A 23,984-nucleotide genomic window follows, 5' to 3' on the forward strand; every position below is an offset into this window, starting at 1 on the left:
AATGTTCTGAGATGTTACTATTGTTTTCTCCTAACTTACATAAAGCAGTGTCAAACATCTCTTGGCAAGCTTTATCCTTTCCCACTATCCTTAAAATGCAGTTAAGATTATGGAAAAGTCAAGCTATATTGACTTTTATGAGCTACAGAAGTTTATCTTGTATCCCATATGCTGGACTGACTAAGTGCTTTTTTCTGACCTCCCTGAGTTATGTCTTCTCTAACTTTTCATGTATTCTTAATAGTGCTTAAACGTTTAGCACCATGGTTAGGAAAAGTCCAAACCAGTGCCTGACAACGTTTTCAGGATGGCACGATGTTTCATGGGACACAGCCATTTATATACAATACAGTGCATGCGTCATCGTGTTGAGATGCACTGTAAGATCTTTAGGCGTTGCAAATTAATCATTTTAACTAGATAATTTATTAGGTCTAAATGCAGTAGGTCCATACAAATGTAATAAAGATGTGAAGATATACAGAACTTTTAGTCCTAAACCCATATTTTTAATTTTGCGAAACCCTGATTGTGCGTAACTCAGTCTGTTTTGCAGTTAATTGGCCGGTGCAAGTGGGGTGAATGTGTTTTGGGTCAGGCTATATATATATATATATATATAACACATTCACCCCACTTATATCTTTTTCATTAATGTTGGTTGAATTTGTTTTTCAAAAACTAAATTCTACAGGTAAGCCCTATTCTAAAAGAAAAATGTTAACTGGTTTTACATTTGTCTTGTACAACTCGCATTTCCTATTTCTATCTTCTTTTGTTCAGATGATGTGGTTGGTTGATAGATAGCCCTTTATAGCCTAGATATTAATCCATATTGGTAACAATGTGTATAGATACCCTGAGCTATGTGTTCTAAATTCCACCGAGATAGGCTCTCATCTTAGTTTAGTAGTTCTCTTTGGTTGAGTGAGAGACGTTTGTTGTCTAGCTCTTAGGCTGCGTTTTTATTGAAAACTTTATGGAAGAAACTCCACATTTTATTTCTTTGAGTAACTTCCACTTTTAAGAATAAATCAATGCCAGCTCACAAGATTTTGGAGTCTTGTAAGAGAACAGACTAGCTGTTCAAGGGTAGTGGGCTCTTGACAATTGTGTTCATTCACTTCGAATCCTGCTGTCCTAATTAGCCATAAACCATACTCCATGAGCGTCTTTATGATCTTAGTCTGTAATGAAGAGAGCTGAAATCAGCTGGATGGGCTGAAGGTAAAAGATTGACTATGCACAGGTGCATGAATTTCCAATTACTCTGCAGCTTTAGAACTAATTTAAGTCTAGCATGGTCAGGGACTGAAAAGAGAAAATAACCACACACCGCAGTTTGTTTATTGTGAGGTGTATTTTATTATCTTGACAGCTACCATTGGGAGTGATGGAGTGGTATTTTGTGTTGCAGATACTATTAACACCCATTTGCACTTTAGAAAACAGAAATGATTAAATGCAATTGTCACCAGCCATCAAAATGGGTGTCAATGCATAGCAGCTCCCAGTGAGCAAAATGAGAGACAACAACTCTATGGGTAGACTGTAAAACATGAGAAAAGGAGAGTAAAACAGACTATCCCATGGGATAATAGAGTAGCGGAGGTGAGCAGTAACTCAGGAGCGAAATAGAGGTACACTTCAGTTTCCCAAAAAACAATTCAAACGATGAGGAGGATGCCCTCTGCTGGAAATTATTTACATTGAATCTATTTCCTGGCAGAAATGTAAAAATAGTCTTTTATTTTTAAAAGGACCCACACAGATGTGTGCCATGCTTCATCATGGAGTACTGTGCCTGGCACCTCTACTATTTCTGGGCAAGCTTAACCCCACTTTTGGATGGAGCACTTTGGTAGTTATCATAAGGACCTGGAAGGGATCTCATGACATTGTTTTAAAGTAGCCTGCAAGTGAACCCTGTCCATCTTTAATTATAGCACACCTTTGGCAAATCAAAACAGAGTGAGATGAATAGTTTACTTTATTTTTGCATAGTTAACGAAAACCATTGCAATACATGCTTTAAAAAATAAAAGAAATATAAACAAATATTCAATATAATTTCATCATCCATTTCCACTTTTTTGAGCACTATGTTATAGAAAAATATCTTCAAGTAAAAACAGTTAAAACCCAGGATAGAAAAATACTGTACAGTTTAAAATCAGAGTTAACAGTAATGGCATTGATGAATGTCATTAGTTTGCAGGGTAAAATGCAGTGCAGTTGCTGATTTTTAGCTCCAGCCAGACTTGCCCATAGGGCAGTGACGTATTGTGCATGTTGTTCAATTGTTTGTACTTGTTACAAGCTTATTCACCAAAGTGCTAGTGGTCCGTCCTTGGTGTGGTCTAAATAGACCTCTACCGATCTGCAGGCCATCATGCAACGCCGGAGTTTCGTCCTTATGTTAGATGTATTACATTTTCTGCATTTTGGGCATTTTTTGTTCGGCCTGCATAAGGTATTTTACCAGTCTACAGTTCAGTTGTGTGTTCTCCGGGTTTAGGCAGGCCAGACCTGCTTGCCTCCTGGTGCGGTCGCCTTTATGCTTAAGGGATGCTTTTAGGAACTGTAGCTGTTCTTGATGCAGTTCCTTGCATGAACAAATTAGATGTAAAATATTTCCGTGCTTGGTGTTACTCAGCCTGCATGTGTCTTGTGCTGTTGCCCTCAGCCATGGTGGAAGATGCTGAGCACACGGAAAGATCCCCAGTCTATGCCTTAGATATCCCTGATTGAAGAATGCTTGTGCGGCAAGTGATTTGTAGGAGTTTAAGGTCATCCAGGCATGAGATCTATGTGATAAGCGTGCCTTGTCCTCCACCAGGGAAATTTGTTTTATGCATTTCCAGACCAGTTTTTTAAAGAATAGATGGCCTAGTTGTGTGTCCCAAAGTTCTTTGAGCTTGGTGGTTTCCAGGGTTAACTGAAGGTAGCTTCTCGTTTGGGAGGATTCCCTATGCTGGATGTTGTGCCACAGCAGATGATTTAACGTGTTTGGAGTGGCACTTCTGATCTTATGCCAGCAGATGATGTAAGATCCATGCCTGGCCAAGACTTGTTGTAAAATTCCAAAATCCAGCCTTATTTGTGCCTGTGAAGTGTAATGCGGGAGGCAAAACATGGTCCTATATGCTTTGACCAGTGTGCTGTCCAGAACCTTGGCATCTCCCCCTTCATTGCTTCACTGCCATAAGTAATCAAGGGGAGTAGTTTAGCCTGGGCTACCTTCAGAAGCAGGCTCAGTGTCGGCCCCATCAATTTATTTGCAAGGTTTTTCATCGATAGAGATATTAACATCCTTTTCCTTCTTATTTCCTCTTTCTGGCGCTTAAATGACCCTTAATTGTCGATTATAACTCCTAGAGAATTGTACTCGTGAGCTGGTTCATGTTTAGTGCCACCCAAAAACCAGTTCCTCTGCAGTTTTTTTTTGTTGTTTATTGTCATTGACCGAGTCTTGCTCAGATTTATTTTTAAGTTGTTTTCTGTGGTGTAGTTCTGCATTTCCATCAATAGATGTTGAAGACCAACATTAGTATGACTAAGCGGAACAACGGCGTCTGCATACATAAGATTGGTCAATGTTTTGCCACCTAGCTTGGGTGAGTGAAAATTGCAGGCATCGAGTGCCTATGAGAGGTCGGCCATGAATAGATTTAACAGGCTGGTTGCGAGCACACAGCCCTGTTTCAGTCCTTTTGTTGTGGGGACTTTTGAGGAGCGTTGGGTGCCGCCGCCTAGTTTCACCTGCACCCAGGTGTCTGTATGGAGAAGTGACAGAATGTTTAAGATAGACTGTGGGATGCTGCATAGCGCCAGTTTCCCCCACAATATGCCCCTCTCCACGTTGTCGAAAGCAGCACTAAACTCGATATAACATAGATGTAAGGTTAATTTAGAGGTTTTTGCTACATAAATTAGTAAAGAGATTGTGAGAATATTTGTTGATGTGCCGGCCATTTTGTGGAAGCCAGTCTGGTTCAGCAGTATTATCTCGTTTGCCTCTGCCCAGGATGTGAGCTCCTCTAATATTATGCCTGCAAAGGATTTTTGCTTTATTATCGATCGGGGCAACTAACCGGTAGTTACTAGGCTCGGTCTTGTCTCCTTCTTTGTGAATTGGCACAATTGTCGAGCCTTCCAAGATTCGGGTATTCTGTTTAACAGCCTGACTTCCAGAAAAAGAGGTTTCAGGATGTCAGTCCAGTCCTCGGTCTTTGCTTTGAACAGTGCAGGCGGAATACAGTTCGGTTCTTGAGCCCCTTCTTTCCTCCCTTTGGTGATCTGTTTTTTATTAGAAGTGACAGGGGGCTGCTAGCTTCACATGATGGTATGTCTTTTGTGGCTGGCAACTTCTGCTCCCTTGTCTCAAAGTTGCATGCTCCATCTTGTTCTTCTGGGCGCCAGCTATTAGTGATTTGTACTCCGACGCCTCCCATTGGGTTATTAAAGTGAATAGTAAGAAATTCCACCCAGTTTGCTTCCGAGATGTTTGACACGATGCCCTCATGATGGGGGTGGGTAATCCCATTCACGGTTTTCCAGAAACGGGCACTGTCATTGCGATTTATGTCATGTAGAGGTTTTGGCCAGGTTGCATTCTCTTGATCTCTGCTGATGTTCCATTTTAGTCTTTTGAGTGCTGTCCTTTGGTCCCTCAAGAGTAAGCGTGCGCTAGCATTACCTGGAAGTCTTCTCAGCCTGCGCAAAGAAGATATTTATTCTTTATTGAGGGACTTAAGATGATCTCTTTGGCCTTTCGGAATTGTTTTTTCAGCATAATTTCTGGGAGTGGGTTTTTTGGAGCAAGTAGCGGTGTGATGTTCTAGAAGTGTGACAGTGAACTGTCCCCAATGGGCGATTGGGTCTTTAGAGCAGAGTGCTTGAGATTTGAAAAGTTTGGTTGCAGCTTCTGCCAAAGGTTAGGTCTTGCTTACTAGATCTAGATTCAGTGGCTATTAGCTGAAGCTCTTGTGGGCAGTGATCACTGTCCCCCTTGACCCCCATTCTGAATCCAAGGATATATGGGAACAGAGAAAGGCTTACAAATGTGTAATCCAGTATGGAACTTGTTGTTGCAGAAAAGAATGAATCGACTCGAGGGGAGTCATCAGGGAATCTGCCGTTAAGCGCTTGGAGCTTTAGATGTTCTAGATCATCTAGAAGGCTGCTTTTGAAGCATTTCTTCCTTCCATGCGGTGAAGCGCATTGGATGTGGATGTTGCGGATTCTAGTTTGGACAGTTACCTCCTCTCCTTCTGCTGAGCCAAAGAAATATTGGTTTAGGTCCCCTGCCAGGATAAACATAGATGTTTTCATCTCTGTTGCATACTCTGCCACTTGATCAGTGAGTTTTTTTGAGTCTTTTACTTTGCGTTTGGGGTGTATATATGAGTTCATTAGACCCACCTCCGTTTCTTCGCCCTGAAGGAAGATGGTTATTACAACTGCTATTATTGCTGTTGAGGTCGAGCCCATGAGAGTTGCTGAAGGTATGCTAGTTGAAGACGCATAGGTGGCAAGCCCCCCAGAACGATGTCCGAATCTGCTGCCCCTTGTAGCAGGTGTGGCGAAGCACATGAAGCCCTGAATGTGCTGAGGATCCGTGCACCAGGTTTCTTGCAGCAAGATTATATCAAAAGTTCTAAAATAACTCAGGAAATCCGGGTCCTCTATTTTTGTTGCTAAACCATTGATGTTCCACGAGCATAGTCTAAATGGGGTCCCCTTTGCTCTGCTGTGGTCCTGTGAGTAGCATCAGTCCCCCACTGTGCATGTGATTATAGTACAGGAGATTACTTCCCTGTTGAAACCTTGGCTTCTGGAGGCTGATGCCGTCCGGAATATTTCTTGTGGGTCCGGCTGACTGCTAGCTCTCTGTTGTTGCGATCTACCCCGAGCTCCTCTAAGTACGTAGTTTGAGTGTGCATGATGTATTATTTTTGGTCCATGGCTTGCATTGCTTTGTAATAATGGAGATAGATAGGATGTTTTTTATGAAGGGAGATATGTCCATACCCCAGTCTTGGAATGTGCCCAGTTCTGCTAGAAATATCTCTGCTATTTTTACTTGAATTCCGCATTGCTTTTGTGAGCTCTGGTCTTTGGGGATTAGCAGTACGTATGAACTCTATGGAGAGTAGGTCCTTTGAATGTATACTGGCAAGATTTGGGATTGCCTTCCTTAATCCTATAATATTACCTCGATTTAACTTATCCTGATGGACGTTAGAAGTGTATAGGGGGTGGAAAACTAGAGCCTGTATTTCTTGCTGCGTGGTTCTTGATGTTTGTGTTGCCGGCAGATGTAGAGTTGCTGTGGCCATCGGTGCAGATTGATGTATGAAGCTGGTTACTTCTTTGGACTGGATTTCCACCTGATTACTTGATGTTCCTGCCGAAGTATAACATGGGTTTGCCTTGAATGTTGTCAACTTGGGGGGTTGGGGTGGGGGGGATACTTGTTTTGAGTCTTGCTCACCATCCTGGGCCTCTTTATCCGCGGACCTCCAGCTGGGGCAATAGTTTGTTGGTGGAAGAGGCCGTTTAGGCTCTCTGAACAGTGTATCCTGGTTTGGTCTGTCTTTCCAGTACATCCTCTTGTGTGCCTGTGGTTTGAGCTCCTATTAGTATCTTTGCACATTGTTTCTGTCGGCTTTAGGGATCCGGAGATGACCGCCTCTCCACTTGGCTATTGGAAGTGTTCAGGGTTGTCAGATAAGGCCAGTGGTTCTCCCATCAGGGCTTGGCTGTGCTGTGATTGTTGACTGTGGCCTCTGTCTGTTTTTTTTGTTAGGGAAATGGATGTAGTACCTTGTCTTTTTTTCTTCTTTGATTTCTGCACTAGCCCCTGATAGGGTTCCTTTTCCTATTTCTTCTCTAGTTTCCGCATGTGCCCTGGCTGCATATCCCCATGTTGGGACACCTCCTTGTTCCGGAGAATTGTTGGAGATATTCGGTGACCGTTGCGCTTGATTTTGTATACTTGAGGCACCTAAGTTGATGTCCCATTTATTGTGAGAACCTAAGAAGATGTGGAAGTAGGCTGTTGCATTTGTGGGGGGCTTCTGGTAGCACCCTTTCCTTTTCAGTTGGCGGCATTGCTTGGCATTTAGCTTTGGCGCTAGCGCCTCTACTCGTTGGGCTTTTGTTGATTCGCCATGTGATCCTCCGTTGCCGGGCCCTCCTGTCTTCTCAGTGTTCTCATTGGAGTTGCTTGGTTACGTCTTACTTTTTGATTGACCGTTGATCGTGCTCTCCGCGGTCTTAAGGTTACCGTGGTATTTATTTGTGTTTCTGGCTGTTGCACATTTTATGTCCTTCATCATGCTACTTAGCATTGAGGGCAAAGTGGACAGTTTGTCGACAATCTGGTCACAGTTGCAGCTGAGGTAAGTGTCAGATTAAGCTCTCTTTATCAGGCCATTCAGGTTTCCCAATTTCTCGCCGATACCTTCCGTGAAGACTGCCAATGTATTTAGTAATGTAAGCTGGATCTCTATCTTTTCGGACTGATATTGAAGTGGTTCGATGGCCAGTTGTATTTTATTTAGTAAGGAGTACCAGCAGTTTGTTCCTTTGATTGCGCACTCTCCCTCGGGCAGATTTTGGTTGGGTTTGTGTGAGATGGGTCCCAGGGAAGCTCTTGGGGAGGTTACTCCCTTTGTACCTGATCTGATGAGTAAGTGGCGCGCATGTATTCCCATTCTTGTGTGTTCAAGTAGGAGATAATCGCCTTCCCATTCTCTTGCTGATTTGGGTCCAGAATCCCTGCACGAGGTCCTCCTTGTTGAGTAAGCGGACTCACTTGGGTAAAGAGTAGTGGGGTGGTTGGCAATTTTGCTTTTACTAAATGTGATGTATGAGTGGGAGTGCTGTGGGTACTGATCGTTGTATTCAATGTGGGGCTGAAATTGCTATTGATAATTTGATCCCCGTTTAATCTCCATGAGGCTTCAATGGCGTCATTCGCATCCTTAATTTTGGTGGTGCTGTCCCCAGCCCTGTCGCCAGGTAGTAATGGCTGCGTAATTGTTTTTTGAACTGTGTCTTCTGGGGTAGGAGTCCCCTGTGAGTAGCCCTGTTGACTAGTTATTATTGGAGAGACCCCAGAATACACGGGCGCTCCAGCGGGAGCCAAAGTGGTTGTAGTACCTGCTGCTAGAGCCCCCACTGAATGCGGTGGAGATCGAGGCTTGATCTGGACTTGTTGCTGTTGTAAGTGATCCGAGAGTGTTGGGTGTCCAGGAGCGCCCGATTGTCGTGTTGTACTCAAGTTATGTCCTGCGCCAAAGAGCCAGGCCCGTGGGCTGACTAGTTGTTCAGGGCCGGCCATGCACATAGGTCTCTGAGTGTCTCCCCCCTCTTGAGCTGTTGGACTTAGTTTTAAGACTGATTTATGGGCTGACCCGTTTGCCATGGCATTTCCAGGCTTAGATTGGCTCTTTAGGACCCCAATGCCCCTAGTACCCGGCCTGTCTTCACCTGATGGTGGTGTGCTTGGTGCAGATGCTTGCGACGGTAGAGGTTGCAGCGGAGTTTGCAGACCTTTGAGGGTTGCATTGCTGGAGCAGAGGACGGATCCTGCATCCCTTAAGAAGTTACATTTTGTGTAAAGTTTGGGTTACTTAGAGTATGTAGCGAGGGTAAGTCCCATTGGTACTGTTATCTCACTTTGGTCCAGGTCTGTTACTATGAGTTTTGTTTCGACGCTGTGCTGAGCCCAGGAATTTTGTTTCTTTCCTTTTCTCCCCCCTGTCCCTGGGGGCATGGCCACTCTGGTTCTTCCTGACCTCATTGAACCTGTGATGCTCAGGATCGCTTTGGATGGCTTAAGCTTGCTAGATTGCTAGCAGCTAATGCGTCAAAGGCCGCTTCAGAGGTCCCGTTCTTTGTCTCGCGGACTAGTTTCACTTGGTGGAATTTTACGGGCTTGCAGAGGTGAAGTTGTGGTGTAGAATGTGAGAGTTGAAACAGACAGCACAGCTAGCACAGGTATTAGTGAGGTGCTGCCTTTCCTTTCCTTGCAGTTTGTCCTATTGAGCCCCTGTGCTCCCTTATGACCGCCTTTTTCCAGTGGACTTGGTGTTAGGGCCCTGGGTGGACTGAGGTCTGAGGGCTGTAGGCTGTGTCTACAGTTGTGGTAATGATGATCCAGGAGGGCCCGGGCAGACTGAAGGGAGTTCGAGGGTGGGGTGCCGGGTGAGGCTGGGTTTGACTGGCTATGCGGCTGTAGCATCTGGCTGCTGTTCCTGTAGCTTAGGGACTTTAAAAGAAGAAGCGAAAGGGAAAGGGCCCAAGTGGGAGCACTCAGGGACCCCCACAGGCCGCACTCAGCCTAGCGGAGCCCCACTCTTCCACAGAAGGGGCTAGCCACCTCTGAGCTTAGGCCCCTTACCTTGTAGCTTGTGCTCAATCACTGCCGCCACCGCTGCCAATGTGGTGGGCTGGAGCTGGGGCAGAAGCTGGACACCAACAACGACACCCGCCCCGCGGAAAAGCTCCTTCCCTTGCAGGTCAGGAATGTATGCATTCTCCCCCACCTCGGGCCCATTGTAGAGTTGGATGTTGCCGCCTGGACGTCTCAAGGGTCAGGGCTCAGATGTCAAGAGACTGCGAGGCCGTGGTCAGCCCGTGACAGCAGGAAACAAGGGAAACAAGGGCACTGGCGGCACTGGGCGAGTAGGCTGTGGAGGCTGTGGCAGCTGTGGCAGCAGCAGCTTCTCCTCCTCCGCTTTCAGCGTTTAGCGTCTGAATAGTGAAGTCCATTTGCTCCCACATCCACAGGTCAACATGTTTCAGCCAGTCATGCTCAGCCCAAATGTCATCTGGCTTTCATCAGGATGGTACAGATTCCCTAAGTCTTGAATTTATCAATATACTAGAACCGTTGTGAACTTAGTCATGTGTAAGCCACTCACACACTCTATCTACACACACATTCAACTACATCACTGTCAATTTCCGACTTACTACATCATCAAGAGGATTGGGTGTTAGCAGGTGCCCGAGTCTGTAGAAATAGGAAACACGTTATGAAGCATTGTTCTTACCAAATAGCACTGATCTATTCTGTGTGGTCCACTGCACACGCTATACTCAAATGTTTTGCATAGAGTGTGCAGCATATCACAAGGAATACATCAATGCTATTTGGTAATGGTCCATAACATATGTTGCCTATCTCCAGAAATATTCAAGCACCTAGTAATACCCCGGCCTCTTGATGATGTAAGAAGTCTGGAATTCATAGTGATGTAGTTTAATAAGTGTGTAGATAGTGTGAGAGTGGTTTGGGTTGACAGTGATTCTAGTAGATTGATAATTTTAAACTTGGGGGATCTGTACAAGCCTGATGGAATACAAATGACAATTGGGCTGAGCATGACCAGCTGAAACATGTTGACCAGGAAATAGCTTTGACATAAATGTTTTCCAGCAGAAGAACTTCTCCTCATAATTTGAAAGGCTTTTGGGCACACCCATTACCAGGACTCCATCAAACAGGCAATGAAGAAATGCCATAAAGAGCAGACATTTGTAACGGTAATAGGCTTCGCCTTTATTACCTATTGGCTTGACCAATAATGTTTAGCCATGATGACAGCTTCTGTAATGCTGTGCACCTCGGCTGGACTAAAAAAAAAAAAAGCCTTTGACGAGGCCACCTGAGTCATTTTGTAGGTGCGAACACCTTGCATGCCCTTGCCTACAAAATGACTAAGGTGCTTTTTTTTTTTAATTACCGTTCCGAGTTGGATTAGAAACAAAAAAGAAAAGAAAACATGTTAAAACATTTTGTTTTAAAAAGGGCAGGTAAGGGGAACTGAAGGAACACAGCAGAGTTGGGGGAAATGATGAAGCAACATGGGGTATTGTGGTTGGTGAACAGCAAAGTAATAAGGGGGGGGGGGGGTCGAGCTGGAGCCACACGGGTGAGGGTGGGAGTGAACAGTGAAGTAAAGGGGTTGGTGGGGGCGAAATCCAAGAAACATGGGAGGAAATGTGAAAACAACAGGGGGCAAAGGAAGCAATATGGGGGTTGGGGAAAGCAACTTGGAGGGCATGGAAGGGGGAAGCAATTGGGGAGAAGAACACAGGCAAACTCAAGAGGGAGGAGGGCAGGAAGAAGCAGTCAGGTAACAGGCAGTAACAGAGTGCTCAGGGAGAGAAATACGCGAGAAAGAATGCAAAAAACAGACGCACTATAATGTAGTGTTTCACATAAAAGGTAAAAGTACCGCTTGAAAAGTAAGCAGTTGAAGTAGCGATGCCAGCCAAAGGTATTATAAAAAGGCAATGGTCCGTGGGAGGGACAAACAAAAGACTGACAAGCTGGGACACGAATAGGAAGCAGGCAATGGTAATGAATATGTGGGCTCCAAGCCCAATGTGCTTGGTAATAAGCCACAATATGCCTCACAACAGACAGCACGTGCGCTGTCTAGTGGGTTCAACCTAGAAAGCAAGGAAACTGGCCTTCTCTGTCTTTGCAACAGGATCTGGATGAACAGTTTTATTTTCATCAGATTCATCTCAATCTAAACCTGCTCCAATTTAAGAAAAAGCTGAAGACATCCTGTTTAAAGAACACAACACATAAATAGTCAGCATCCACAAACCGAACTCCAGTCTGTCGTTGACTATCTTAGCCTCTGACCCTGTGCAATCCTCTGCTGGCTTCCAGCTAGTTCATGATCTAGAAACACCACATGCATACACAGAATCGGATGACAGTATGATCCTGAATGGAGTACCCGGTGCTGCGGTGCCATTGGTTCACCCGGTGTTGTACATACAAGAACTAGGGCTTAGTATAGTTGTTGAACTCGTTTTTTTCATACATGATTACTTGCTGGGGACATCGCAATTGTTTTGTTGCAGTGGCAATATGTACTTTTCTCCTCAAAAATCTGAAATAATGACATTCCTCGTCGTATTTAGAAGCAGGAAAGCTTTGTTTGTGGACAGCGTTAACACTAACAAAAAATAGCGTACAACCATCTTTTATTCCATTCCCTGGAGTTCACTGCTCGTGAATCAGGCCATTTGTGCAGCATTATGCGATAATCAACAGAATTTGCTCATGCTTAAACAAACACCGTTGTCCTGCCACCTTTTACATCGACAGTGAAATCCGAGTCAATATGAACAGAAAACGATTTTGTTGTAATTGATGGAAGACGTTTTGAGTGTAGTGAGAGACTACGTTTGTTTTACTAATGCAGATTTGAAGTACGTCTGAGTACAGTCTCCTTATTGTGACAAGGTCACGAGATTAGGATAGGTCTCGGATACAAACATTTCCGCCAGGGCACCATCTGTATTTAAGCCTGGCTTTCTGTTGTGCTTGTATGTGTTTGTGTGTGTGTTCGTGCTTGCAGGCTCAGGAATGTTAATGCAAATGCTTTTTTTTATTTCCTCAGAACTGTTGTCTATGCCAGCCGTAAAACGATTTTCTGTGTCGTTTGCAAAGCATCCGACTAATGGTACGTTAGCTTTTTTGATTTGAAGTGTTCACTCACACTATTAACCCCATTTTCACTTTTTTTGCATTTTTCCTCATTGTCTGGACGACACATTTCGGTATTGTAATGTGGCCCTCGTTCTCTATCATCTTTTCCCTTTTTGAGTGTCTGTTGTTGTTGTCCGATCGTGTCTTTCACTCCCTTTCATTTTATCATGGGCGACTTTACTGTCCCCTCACCTGTTCAATATCTACAGCAAGAGCACACTGTCTGTATGCTTTGTAGCTGCTGAAAGCAGCACCCTCTGGTTAGTAAATCCACTCCCACTCGTCTCTTAGCACACTAAACTTTCTGCTGAAAAATATGATACCTAGATTAAAAGGAAAATAGGGCCATTAAAAAAAAAGTTGGGGAAAAAAGCTAAGCACGAAATGCCAGCATAGGCATGTACATAAAAATAGACCATAAATTGAAAGTAGGGCGAGTAGGCTACACATAGGCGTATTCTCCGGAGTTATATTGCTCTTGCGAGGCGTAAATAGTCATTAAATAATATCTGAATCTAATTTTTCCTCATTTGGCAGCTTCCTTACCATAAAGTAGCAATTTTTTGATTTGGCAACAGAGCTGTTTTTGTTGCTTGCTAAAAGCATAGACGCACCTAAATGTAAAGCCTATCAGAAAAGGCACACTTCCACCATGCGTGATTTCGTTTCACACTTATTTAATCGGTAGTTTAGGATATCTCTAATAATACCTGACTAAACCTAGGAAGGTCTTTTTCATTTTTTTTCTACAGACATCTGACTCGAGCTTTATTCACAATTATGCACTCTTTGCACTGGGTCAGAAACCCCATTGTTGCAGGAAGAAAGATTTGTAACTTTTAGCATTTTAGTTCATTTTTGAAGATACATTTTCCATTGAGATTGGGCATAAATGGCCATAATAGCTCTAGTCCTGGTTTAAAACATTATTCTTTAATAGAAAGAGATGGTTTTGAAAAGTGGGACAAGTTGTTTACCTTAGTTAACGCTGCGGTTAGAGTATACACCAGAAACCGCGTTACTGATGGTAAGTAACTTGTTCTCGTTCTGTACCTCTCTTGATAATGTTGTTGGTTGCTTTGCTGTTTCTACCTTCCGATCATCTTGTAAAGCGCTCTAATACCCTCACAGGTCATATATGCGCTATATAAAACCTTATAAATAAATGGATACTTCTCACCACAGATTAATCACCTTAGATACCAAATCAGTACCTCCACAATGTGTAGGGTCGGTGAAGTGGGCTCCAGGCACAAAGACTTGCAGGACCGAACAACCAAAATGACCTTCACACCAAACGTGTCTGTGAAGGCAGTTGTGCTTTGCAGAGGTAGGGCACCATCCAGTACGCCAAATCCACAGCAGCCATGTGTGAGCATTTTGGATTTTTTCTTTTGCAGGCAGCCATTCAGAGGTCAAAGGTCCCATATAGATCTACGGCCTCATATGGTGGAGCAATAAGAGAGGGAGGGACATAGCCATGCTAAAGGCTTTGTATGGCCCACCTGTTGGAAATGATAGCTCGTCACACTGGCAGGAATTACTGAATCCTGCCCAATCACCTCGCCCTCCCACCCCCTCACAGGATGGGTCTGCAACGCTAAGGACACACTAAAGCATTTTACTGCTGCAGCATTGGGAGGAGACTGGTAGAACTGTGCCCCTGATGGCCTGGACGTTCCCTGTCAGACCAATGCCCCGGCATCAAAATAACTGAGGTGACTGCTGCATTTGCTGGGGCAACTGTGGGTGTCTATACCCCATTCCCTTGGACTCGGAATGTTCTGAAATTAAGTGGACACTGCTTGCCAGGGTTCCAGAGACCAAGGGAAAGTGCTGTCACTCTAATGCCAATGCAACCTTCCATGGCAGAATCTGCTTCTTCACCAAAAATATGTAACACATCAAGGGGCAAATCCATGAGAAAGGCTTTTACATCTCCAGAAAATCGTGTGGAAAACATCCACTGTAAAGGTGGGACACAACACTGGTGCCAGCTGCCCTTTCTAGGCAACCAGTAGTAAATAGGCCTGCACAAATGTTATATTTGGCCACATGCTGACTATCATGAATTGTTTGAGTCCGGGACCAACAGCAAGATCTTGCTGGCCATGCGTGAAGATACCTAACAAACAGTCTGCATTGACCAGTCTCAGTGAAAAGAGCATTTATTTTGCAAATACTTCAGTCTCCTTGGACAAGAGTTGTGCTGAATAATTTGCGGTTCACCTTGCTGCTTGAAGGCTGTACCATCAGGTTGTCTGGGGTAGTGTGTTTGAGAAAATCAGGATTGCCAGGTGCTGGCCACCTGCGTAGTCCCCTGTGAGCAGGAAAACGGGCTTTGACTAAGTCCCCATGGGGGTATTAGTGAGGGCCTCGTTAATGGAAAGAAAGGGCTCAGATGTGAGCAGCCCAGGATAAAAAAATGTCATAAGGAGGTTAGTCTTGGTCTCGACTCAAGAGGGAAGCAGTTGTAGGCCCTCAGCTTCCCATCGGGCCACTACTCTTCTATTCGTGGTCCAAGTGGTGAATCCAACCCTGTATCAAAAGAGGTATCAAGCCCCCTGGCTTGTAAGGCATGTAAGTCCATGTAAACATTTTTATTGTCATATTGAGGACGAAGATCAGCAGCCGCCACCCTACCACTTCCATCTTGCTCTGGTGGTGTACCTTGTTCAGAGTGAGGGCCAGAAAGATAACGGAACCTCTACTGGTGTGTCCGCCCTGGTAGAGGCATCAGTACAGTATCAGGCTGTACTATCTCATTTGTTGGAGACATTTTCGGGATGCAACTTATGTTCTCGCTACATGTTCCTCTTGTTTGGTTTTGCTCTTTTTGTAAAGGTGTTGGTTCACTCCAAATGTTTAGGATGTTTACTTGCTTAGTGACTAACCTTATCCTTTTTCTGATGTACAGCGCTCTGATACCCTTTTTTGGGTCATGTTTGCGCTTTATAAAACTTTTCAAATAAAAATAAATAAATAAATTGCGACTGGTTCCACTTTAGAAATTTTATAGCACAACACCTAGTCAAGATTGGACAGAAGCACGAAATCCACTTCTAGCATCTGTATCGCCATTGATGAAGAACTGCCCAGTGCAGGTCCTAAAACTAGAGTTATACATATGTATCAAGGTCTTTACATGACCAGGGAACAGGTCCTAAGGGATCATACGGTACCGGGAAGGGACTTGCTGTCGCAAACTGACTGGAGGCCACTGTGGTTTCTTGAGAAACAAAGGCACACAAGAGCAAGCCTGCAGTACAGCCCCTTTGAAGACCTCAATTGGCTGTAGTGTCGCTGATAACCTGGGAAACTCAGGGCGCACTGGGATCAGTTAGAAAATCAGCTCCGAAATCTGGGATACCGAGGAAGACAGACTTGTTATTGTGACTCCATTGCATCCTCTACTTGAATATGGAGTGGGGGAAATGGGGTTGAGTCCTGCCTCACTTTTTATGTTTTTGCTTGGAATTCAATTTAGACATACTGGAGGACGTTGACCAAAAGGTTTACTTCTCGCTGGAACGGCCCCAGGAGTAAACTCAAGTCTGTGCTCTCAACCTAGAGCAGGAGTAACACAAGGGTCTCGACTTTTTCTTACGTTCGGTGATGTTACAGCTTCACTTCACAGTCCCGGATCATCGACTTCGAGTGTGTACGGGCATACTTTTCACATTACTTCGAATGGTGTCCCGAGTTAAAACATCTTAAACACGCCTCATGCAGGTCTCTGACCAACATTTGTTGTCTACAGCCAGGGCATGGTTTGAAGCCTGTAGTTTTACTAGAGGACATCTTTCCGTAGCACACAAATGTGCACGGACGAATTTTCAAGCAGTTTGGGATCCGCATTGAAAGGTGTGTAAAGAAGGAACTGATGTCAGCCCACAGAGGTGGTGCTTATATGCGGTAACACCCAGCAGTGAGTGGGTACAAAGCAGGCAAAGTTTCTGTATCCAGTCTGGTACCTTGGGAGTATTCTAAGCAGAGCGGTTACTAGTAGCCATAAAATTAGCCAGAAAGCCAGAAAATTAAATATAAACTGTTTTCTACTGACAGCAGAATTAAGCTTTAGTAAAAGCAGTTGGAAATGAAAATTTTATTCCAGTGAGATGCAGACACATTTTGTCATCAATTTGAAGTTTTCTCAGTTACTAGGTCTGGCGCTCACAACTGTTCACCACCTCAATATATCTCAAGCTAGTTTAACCTCCAATAAGTAGCAGAGCTTCCTCAACCTCTTCTTATAGAATGTTATTCACATTTCAAATAAAACCACTAGGCATCTCAAGTACGCATTTGTGCGTAAATACACGTGTTTAAAATGACTATATGGAAATTAGCAAAATGTGTTACATACTTAGCAAACATTTTTGCATCAATGCATTTTCCAGTTTACATCAATGCATTTTCCAGTTTAAAATAAGTAATTACATTATACATTCTAAACAATGTGCCCTACACTAGTTTTCCATTTTAAAATCATTTTAGAAAAAAATTGTTGCCTGTATCTCATTACATTTTACGTGTAGTAATAAAAAATGAGTACAGATATGTTAAAACAAGTGAACCTACTTCCATGTTCCATGTTGCCTTCTGTAATCCTTTATAACCAAGTGTCAGACCTTCCGATCCATTTTTCCATGAATATTGGCATCAATCACTACTTCGAAAATGAAAATAGTAGTCATAACTTGCCTTCTCAAAATGTGCATTGTGTGTGTTTGCTGTGCTGTTTGTATGTGTATGTGTATGTATATGTATTGTGTGTTTTTGTCAGCGTCTGAAACTGTTGCAATTCATTCCTACCATATCTGCTTAACAATGCTACTAACATGATAACTGTTTCAATGGTTATGTTGTAATGGTGATGGGAATAGCTACTTTGTGAAGTCTGTTAAAGAAATCACCCAGCAAGCATTCTAGCCGCTGCGGCTGGCAAATATTCTCAAGGATGAAGAGTTAAAGAGAAATCGAGGTGTATTATAAAGGTGGTGTATTTTACATAATTCTTCATTTTCAAATATTTGGTAGCAGGATTTTCCTATTTGTAGATTTTTTTCTTTTAAAGCTGGAATTTCAGTGTTCTTTATTTACAATTGCAGTAAATTGTATTAATCTGTTGAGTCCTCCATAAAAAACTGCTCATGACTTGCTGCTGTCTCATTTGACATGGCAGTAGCTGTGATATCTAAAGAACAGCATGTTTTTCTTAATATTAAGAAGAATGTTACCTTTTATAGGTTTAAGTGTAAGTGCACTTGTTACATAAGTGTGTGGGGAAAGAAAGTGGTAGATCAAATGTAGCTTTATGTAAATTGCAAATAGTTTCTATTGGCATCTTCAGTTTTCGTTAATGTAGACCTAGTTGCCACTATAATTAATCTGGGCACCCAGGTTAATGAATCTTGGTATAAATCTCAAATAAATCACTGTGGCAGTGTTGCATATTGTACTGTGTGTCACTAATTAATACTTGGTCTCAGCAGTGACTCATCTGGTGCACTTTATCCTTTAATAAATACAGGAATGTGAAGCCCCTGAAGAGCCTTGTTATCAAGTGGAAATTGTGCTCTCTTGAGACTTGCTAATATATATTTAGTCAACCGTGATTTCTCAGTTCAAGTACTAGTGTACCAACAAGTGGCCTTTATTCTAGATTTCCATGAAACTGTATTGGATTTGTAATATAACCTTCTCTGCTCTTAATACTATTTTTTATTTTTATTTTGGTTGACTATCTCATACTATCGCCACAACATTGTATTCAACAGACTTTACTTTCCATCTCTGTCACCCCTTCTTTCCTTTTCTATTTGAGGGTTAAGAAGACCGAGAGGAATAGTGTACTGTATTTGCCTGTTAGTTCAAATACCCGGACTTGGGAGTTCTAGTGGAAAGCTGATGTTGGACACCTACCTGTAGAGTTAGAATTTCAGCCTCTTTTAGCTGCTTTAGTTTTAAGCTCATTAGACAAATCCCAGCTCAAACTATAAATAATTAAATACAATTTTAATTTCGTGTCCAGGATCAAATTGTTCTAGCTTACGTGCAAGTTAGTTTTAGATTTTTATTTCTACTCAGGACACGTGTCTAGGTAGCTGCACTTTCAGTGTCCCAGTTCAACTTCGTCTCACCTGCCTCCTTTCAGCTTAATTACTGTTTCATTGGTAGGCCTATAATATATGTTGATTTCCCATTTATGGTTCTCCACAAGATTGTTGTATGCTTTGTGTTTACCAAGAAGCAAAGATTATCAGTTAAAGCACAGTGTTTTTGACACAAAATTGCTGAAAATAATATTCCAGGGTACAACAGTGGCTTTTAAGACTTAATTCTGGAGTTTGAAATTGTGCTTGATGTCCTAGCACATGGGCATCACCAGAACTAGGTCACTGTGATTGATTTGCAAGGTTTGTGGATGAATTAGGCCATTTTCATGCAGGAGGACCTGGATATGAGAGGTACTGAATGATAATTGTTCTCAACATAATTTAGAGGTTCGAAGGATAATGGCACAGATTGGTGCCTAATTATAACACCCATACAAACTGGAGCTTTATCATCAGCAAAAAATGAAACGGTGGCTTCTTAAGGATCTCCCTATTTGCTGGCTGAGCATAAAACCTACTTTTACAAACAACTGCATGGCCCAATTTAACAAGCACCAGATTTTAAACAGATAAGTTATAAAATAATTGCTTTCCATGCATATAAATCAAATAAATTATTCATTTAACATTTATGAACAGAAATGTGCCTTCGACTTAAGACTGGCTGACGGAGGACCACCTGGCCTTGCTTCAGGACGAAGTCAGGACTCTGTTGGCCTAGGGAGCCATAGAGAGTGATCAGGTGCCAGAAGTAGGCGTTGGTTGCTATTCCTGCTACTTTCTAGTCCTCAAAATGAACACGGGCATTCGTCCTACTCTAGATCTCCAAGCTCTCAACTAATTTCTCAAACGGGAAAAAAGTTCAAAAAGCTCACTTTGGCTCAGGTCTTGTCTGCCCTAGACCCTGGAGACTGGACGTTAGCGTTGGACTTGCAGGACGCCTATTTTCACGTTCCCCTCCTGCCTGCCCATCTGCTCTATCTGCGGCTCACGGTATGCCATAAGCACTTTCAGTTTACAGTGCTCCCTTTCACCTTAGCAGCGCTCCTCCGGTGTTCACTAAGGGGATGGTTGTAGTCACAGCTCCTCTGCGCAGATCAAGGATGCCGGTCTTCCCCTATCTCGACGACTGGCTGATGAAGGCAAGCTTGCCTCAGACTGTCCACTCCCACCTCCATACTACGGCGAATCTCCTGCTTTCGCTGGGGTTTGCTATCATCTTGCTAAAGTCACACCAGACTCCCTCTCAGACGCTCCTTTTCATCAGAGTGGTTCTGAACACAATGCAGTTTCGGGTCTATCCTCCCGAGTGGTGAGTCCAGGATATTCATGCTATGATACCGATGTTTCAGCCTCCATCCTGGATTTTGGTGAGACTGACTCTGACGCTGCAGGGCCTCATAGCCTCCTGCAATCTGCTAGTGACACCTGGCAGATGGCATATGTGGGCCGTGCAGTGGGACCTGAGGTTCCGGTGGGTGCAGCATCAGGGGAATCTCTCCAAGACAGTCCAGATCTTGGAGGGAACTGACTAGGATCTGCAGTGGTGACTGACCAACTGTGATTGGGTCAAAGGCAGACACCTCTCCCTTCTCCTACCAGATCACATAGTAGTGACTGATGCATCACTCTGGGAACTGTGCGGCGATCTGTGAGAGGTAAAGATCAGAGGACTCTGGTCTTCGTCAGAATCCACATCAACTTCCTTGAGCTCCGAGCTCTGCGCTGGGCATAGAAAGCTTTTCTTCCTTCCATCAAGGGGAAGCTAGTTCAGGTTTTCATGGACACCACCACCTCCACGTGGTACTGCTTCAAACAGGGCGTGGTGGGGCCCTGGACTTTTTGTCAAGAGACCCTTTGTCTCTGAACATGGCTGGAACAGCAGGCTATATCCCTGGTGGTTCAACACCTGGAAAGACCCCTAGTGGATCACGAATGGTGTCTCCATCCAGAGGTGGTGTAAGGTCTCTTTCAGAAGTGGGGAGATCCTTGGTTAGTTCTGTTTGCTTCCGCTGAGTAAGCACAATGTGAACAGTTTTGCGTGCTGGAGTTTCCAAGGCAGCATTCCCTCTGTACAAGTCTGCAATTGCGCTACTTCCGTCCAGGGAGACAAGACGCGACTGGCGTGGGAACAAGACTTAGGACAACCCATAACTGATGAAATATTACATTTTAAATACCTACGGCCGTCATATATCACTCCAGCAAGAGTGCACCGCATAGACCCTGCACGCCCCCATAACTGCCCTTGTTGCAACACCCTGATGGTAGAATTCGCACAAATGACATGGACCTGCGGAGGGATAGCTCAATACTGGTTAGGGGTGTTTAACGAATTGTCATGAATGGTAGAAATGCCCATCCCACCCACTCTCTCGATGGCATTACTGGGATATGTTAAGACCCTCCCCAAGTCCACCCGCCGCTTCTGTGCGTTAACGCTGCTGTTAGCAAAGAGAGAAGTAGTGTTGAAATGGGGGAGCAAGTATTCACCAAAGTAAAAGGATTGGCTATTTAGCATGTCCTACTGTAATACCAATAGTGACTTGTATGCACAGTTGCAACCCCCGAAGTCAAGATAACTAGACATATGGCAACCATACCCCTACCTATTAGTACAAACATCTGTGGGCTCTCAGACAGATCAAGCTCTATTAGTGGAAACCCCTACAGTGGGAGGAGAAGGGAATAGCTGAGGAGCAAGGGGGATTTGGAATGACGCTTGATGTTGTCTTTTTTTCTCTATCCAGGTCGTTATAAACTGTATATTGTATTATTTCAATGCATGTATATGAACCAACTAAATGCTGTTTGTTTTTGTGGAAAATAGAAATAAAGATTTTTTTTTTCAAAAGGCAGCTCTCCCTCAGCAATGCTTTTCGTCTCAGGCTTCTTTTACGTCTTTCCACTAATACCAGTCCTGTCCAAATTGCTCAAGAGACCAAGCCCAAGTCATTCTTATGGCTCTGACTAGGCTTGGAGAGTCTGGTATCCCGAGCTTCTCCAACTGAGCTTCGATACTCCAATCAGACTGCTCCTTCGGGAGAATTTTCTGCCAAAGCAGCACGGGAGGGTCCTCCACCCGGACCTGTCCACTGTATGCCTGCTTTCGTGGAGATTGAGCGATGGCAGTTGATAGCATTCAATCTTCCTCCCAAAGTATGTGATGTGATTTTACCAGCCAGTAGTCCCTCTACCCAGTCTGTGTACACCTGCCGGTGGCAGAAATTTGGAATATATTGTACAGCATGGTCTAATCATCCTCTTTCTGCTTCCCTCTCTCAAGTCCTTCTCTTTATTTTGCCCCTTGCCCAACAGGACTCTGCTCTGGGCACTCTCAAAGGATACCTTTCAGCCCTGTCTGTTTTCTTTAAGCTGCCAGGTCCACCCTCCTTATTTAAAACCCTATTGTAAATAGGTTTCTTAAGGGGCTTGTACATATGTTCCCACCTGCCCATTCCTCATGCCTCTGCGGGACCTTAATTTGGTACTCACTTTCCTGATGTGCATTCAGTTCGAACCACTGCACAACTGCCCCATCCAGCTGCTTTCCATCAAAATAGCCTTTTTAGTGGCAATAACTTCTGCCATGAGGTTGCTCAAATTGCAGGCTCTGTCATCCAAGACTTCTTACCTGACTGTCTTCCCTAATACATTGGTGCTTTGCACTAGTGCTTCTTTATTACTGAAAGTGGTAACAACTTCCCACATGCAGCTATCAGTCACATTGCCCACTTGCTATGTTCCGCGGCACCTCTCTTGAGAGATGCAGCGACTCCAATGCCTGGATCCAAAAAGAGCGTTGTTGTTCTACATTGACCGCACTAAAGATTTCCGGGTGGATGGCCAACTCTTCATGGAATATGTTGGATCAAAGAAAGGTTAGGTGCTGTGGAAGAGGACTATCTCTCCATGGGTCGTCCTCTGCATCAAAATGTGCTGCACTGTGGCCAAGAAATAGAGCCCTTAAGGCTTAAGAGCTTATTCCACCAGAGCTAAGGCTGCGATCAGAATGTTGCAGAGGGGTGTTCCAGTCCTTGACATTTGTCAGGCACCTACATGCGCATCACTGCACATGTTCTATGAGCACTATTGCCTGGACAGCCAAGTCTGCAGGAATGCCCTTTTTGGTGCTGTGTCCTGCAGGACTTCCTCATGGGAAATAAGTCGGCAGGCCCACCTCCTGGGAGGTATTGCTTGGCTATCTATTCTAAGGTAAGGAATCTGTGGCTAGAAGTCTCTATCAGATGAACCAGTTACTTACCTTCGATAACACCTTATCTGGTAGAGACATGATATAGCTGCAGATTCCTCACCGACACACCCATCCTCCCCGCAATGCAGACAGGTTTTTAGGGTCGGGGCTGATCCCTTTCAGGGCCTTAGATGTTCTAAAAGATATACAGGTGTCTTACTATGTTACATTGTGATATACTAGAGTGGTGTTTGACACAGGATTTTGCCTTGAAACCTTACGGGATTGGAGTACATCTTGTGTCTTGTGTATGGTATACACATGTATATAACAGTAAAAATGTGTTTTCAATGAACACCACTATACAAGAACGAACAGGAGAATAATTATAAGAGGGTTAAGCTTTATTTATCCTTATATGGGGGAGCAAGCAGATTCTGGTTTTAATTGTATGGTAGATCAAGAACCAATGGATAGTGTAATGCGCACTCATTTAAGGTGGCCGACAACTTGCCTATGTGGCATTTGTTAGCCTGCCTGGGACGCCACAGGCTCAGACACGTAGTCAGATGACTATAGACATGACTACATTGCAGGTACACGCTATATATAGAGAAGCCAATATGGTCCCAGGGAGATGAGTCTCTCCATAACAAGAAACGATAAGGAAGGACGGGCATACTTTTTACTTTATTTGTATGGCGTCTCATTTTGAAGGCATGGGAGACGTGTTTGTGGTTTACTGATTGCCATCTAATATATTGCTTGGACTCTGACTGCTGATTGCGGGAGGAGGAGTGTTAATACGTATTTGTATTTGCCGGAAGCATAGGTACATTATATTGACTTACAGGAGTTTGAGACCGGGTTCTCTTACCTCAGAAGGATGCAAGGGCATCGGAAGATATAAACATCCAGCCACAGTAGACTGCCCAATACGTGATAAAGTACTTGCCGGGTCAGCTGCAGTGAACGTATAGGGTTCATAGTTTTGTCTCAAGGCTCGTGGATAGTATTTTATTATTGCGTGTGTCCCCCACTGGCAAAGAAAATGCTAGAGGCGGACATGCCAGGTATTGATTCAATGACTTCGCAATTACTGTAGATAAGGTGATGAATTTTGTGCAATGCTGTGTATTGG

General features: G+C 43.9%; 1 protein-coding gene across 9 annotated transcripts in view; it reads left to right on the forward strand.

Moving 5' to 3' along the window:
- Nucleotides 1-23,984, forward strand: part of PPIP5K1 (diphosphoinositol pentakisphosphate kinase 1) — a 1,319,084-nt gene that overhangs the window by 1,073,431 nt on the left and 221,669 nt on the right. For 4 of the 9 annotated variants that reach the window (XM_086958191.1, XM_086958192.1, XM_086958194.1 and 1 more), the window contains one exon: nt 12,441-12,503. The exons of the other annotated variants lie outside the window; for them this stretch is intronic. In XM_086958191.1, coding sequence (XP_086814317.1) covers nt 12,441-12,503 — 63 coding nt within the window. The remainder of the gene's footprint in view (nt 1-12,440; nt 12,504-23,984) is intronic. 9 annotated transcript variants of the gene reach the window in all.

The sequence above is a fragment of the Lissotriton vulgaris genome, chromosome 2_1 (assembly GCF_964263255.1).
Source record: "Lissotriton vulgaris chromosome 2_1, aLisVul1.2, whole genome shotgun sequence".
NCBI lineage: Eukaryota > Metazoa > Chordata > Amphibia > Caudata > Salamandridae > Lissotriton > Lissotriton vulgaris.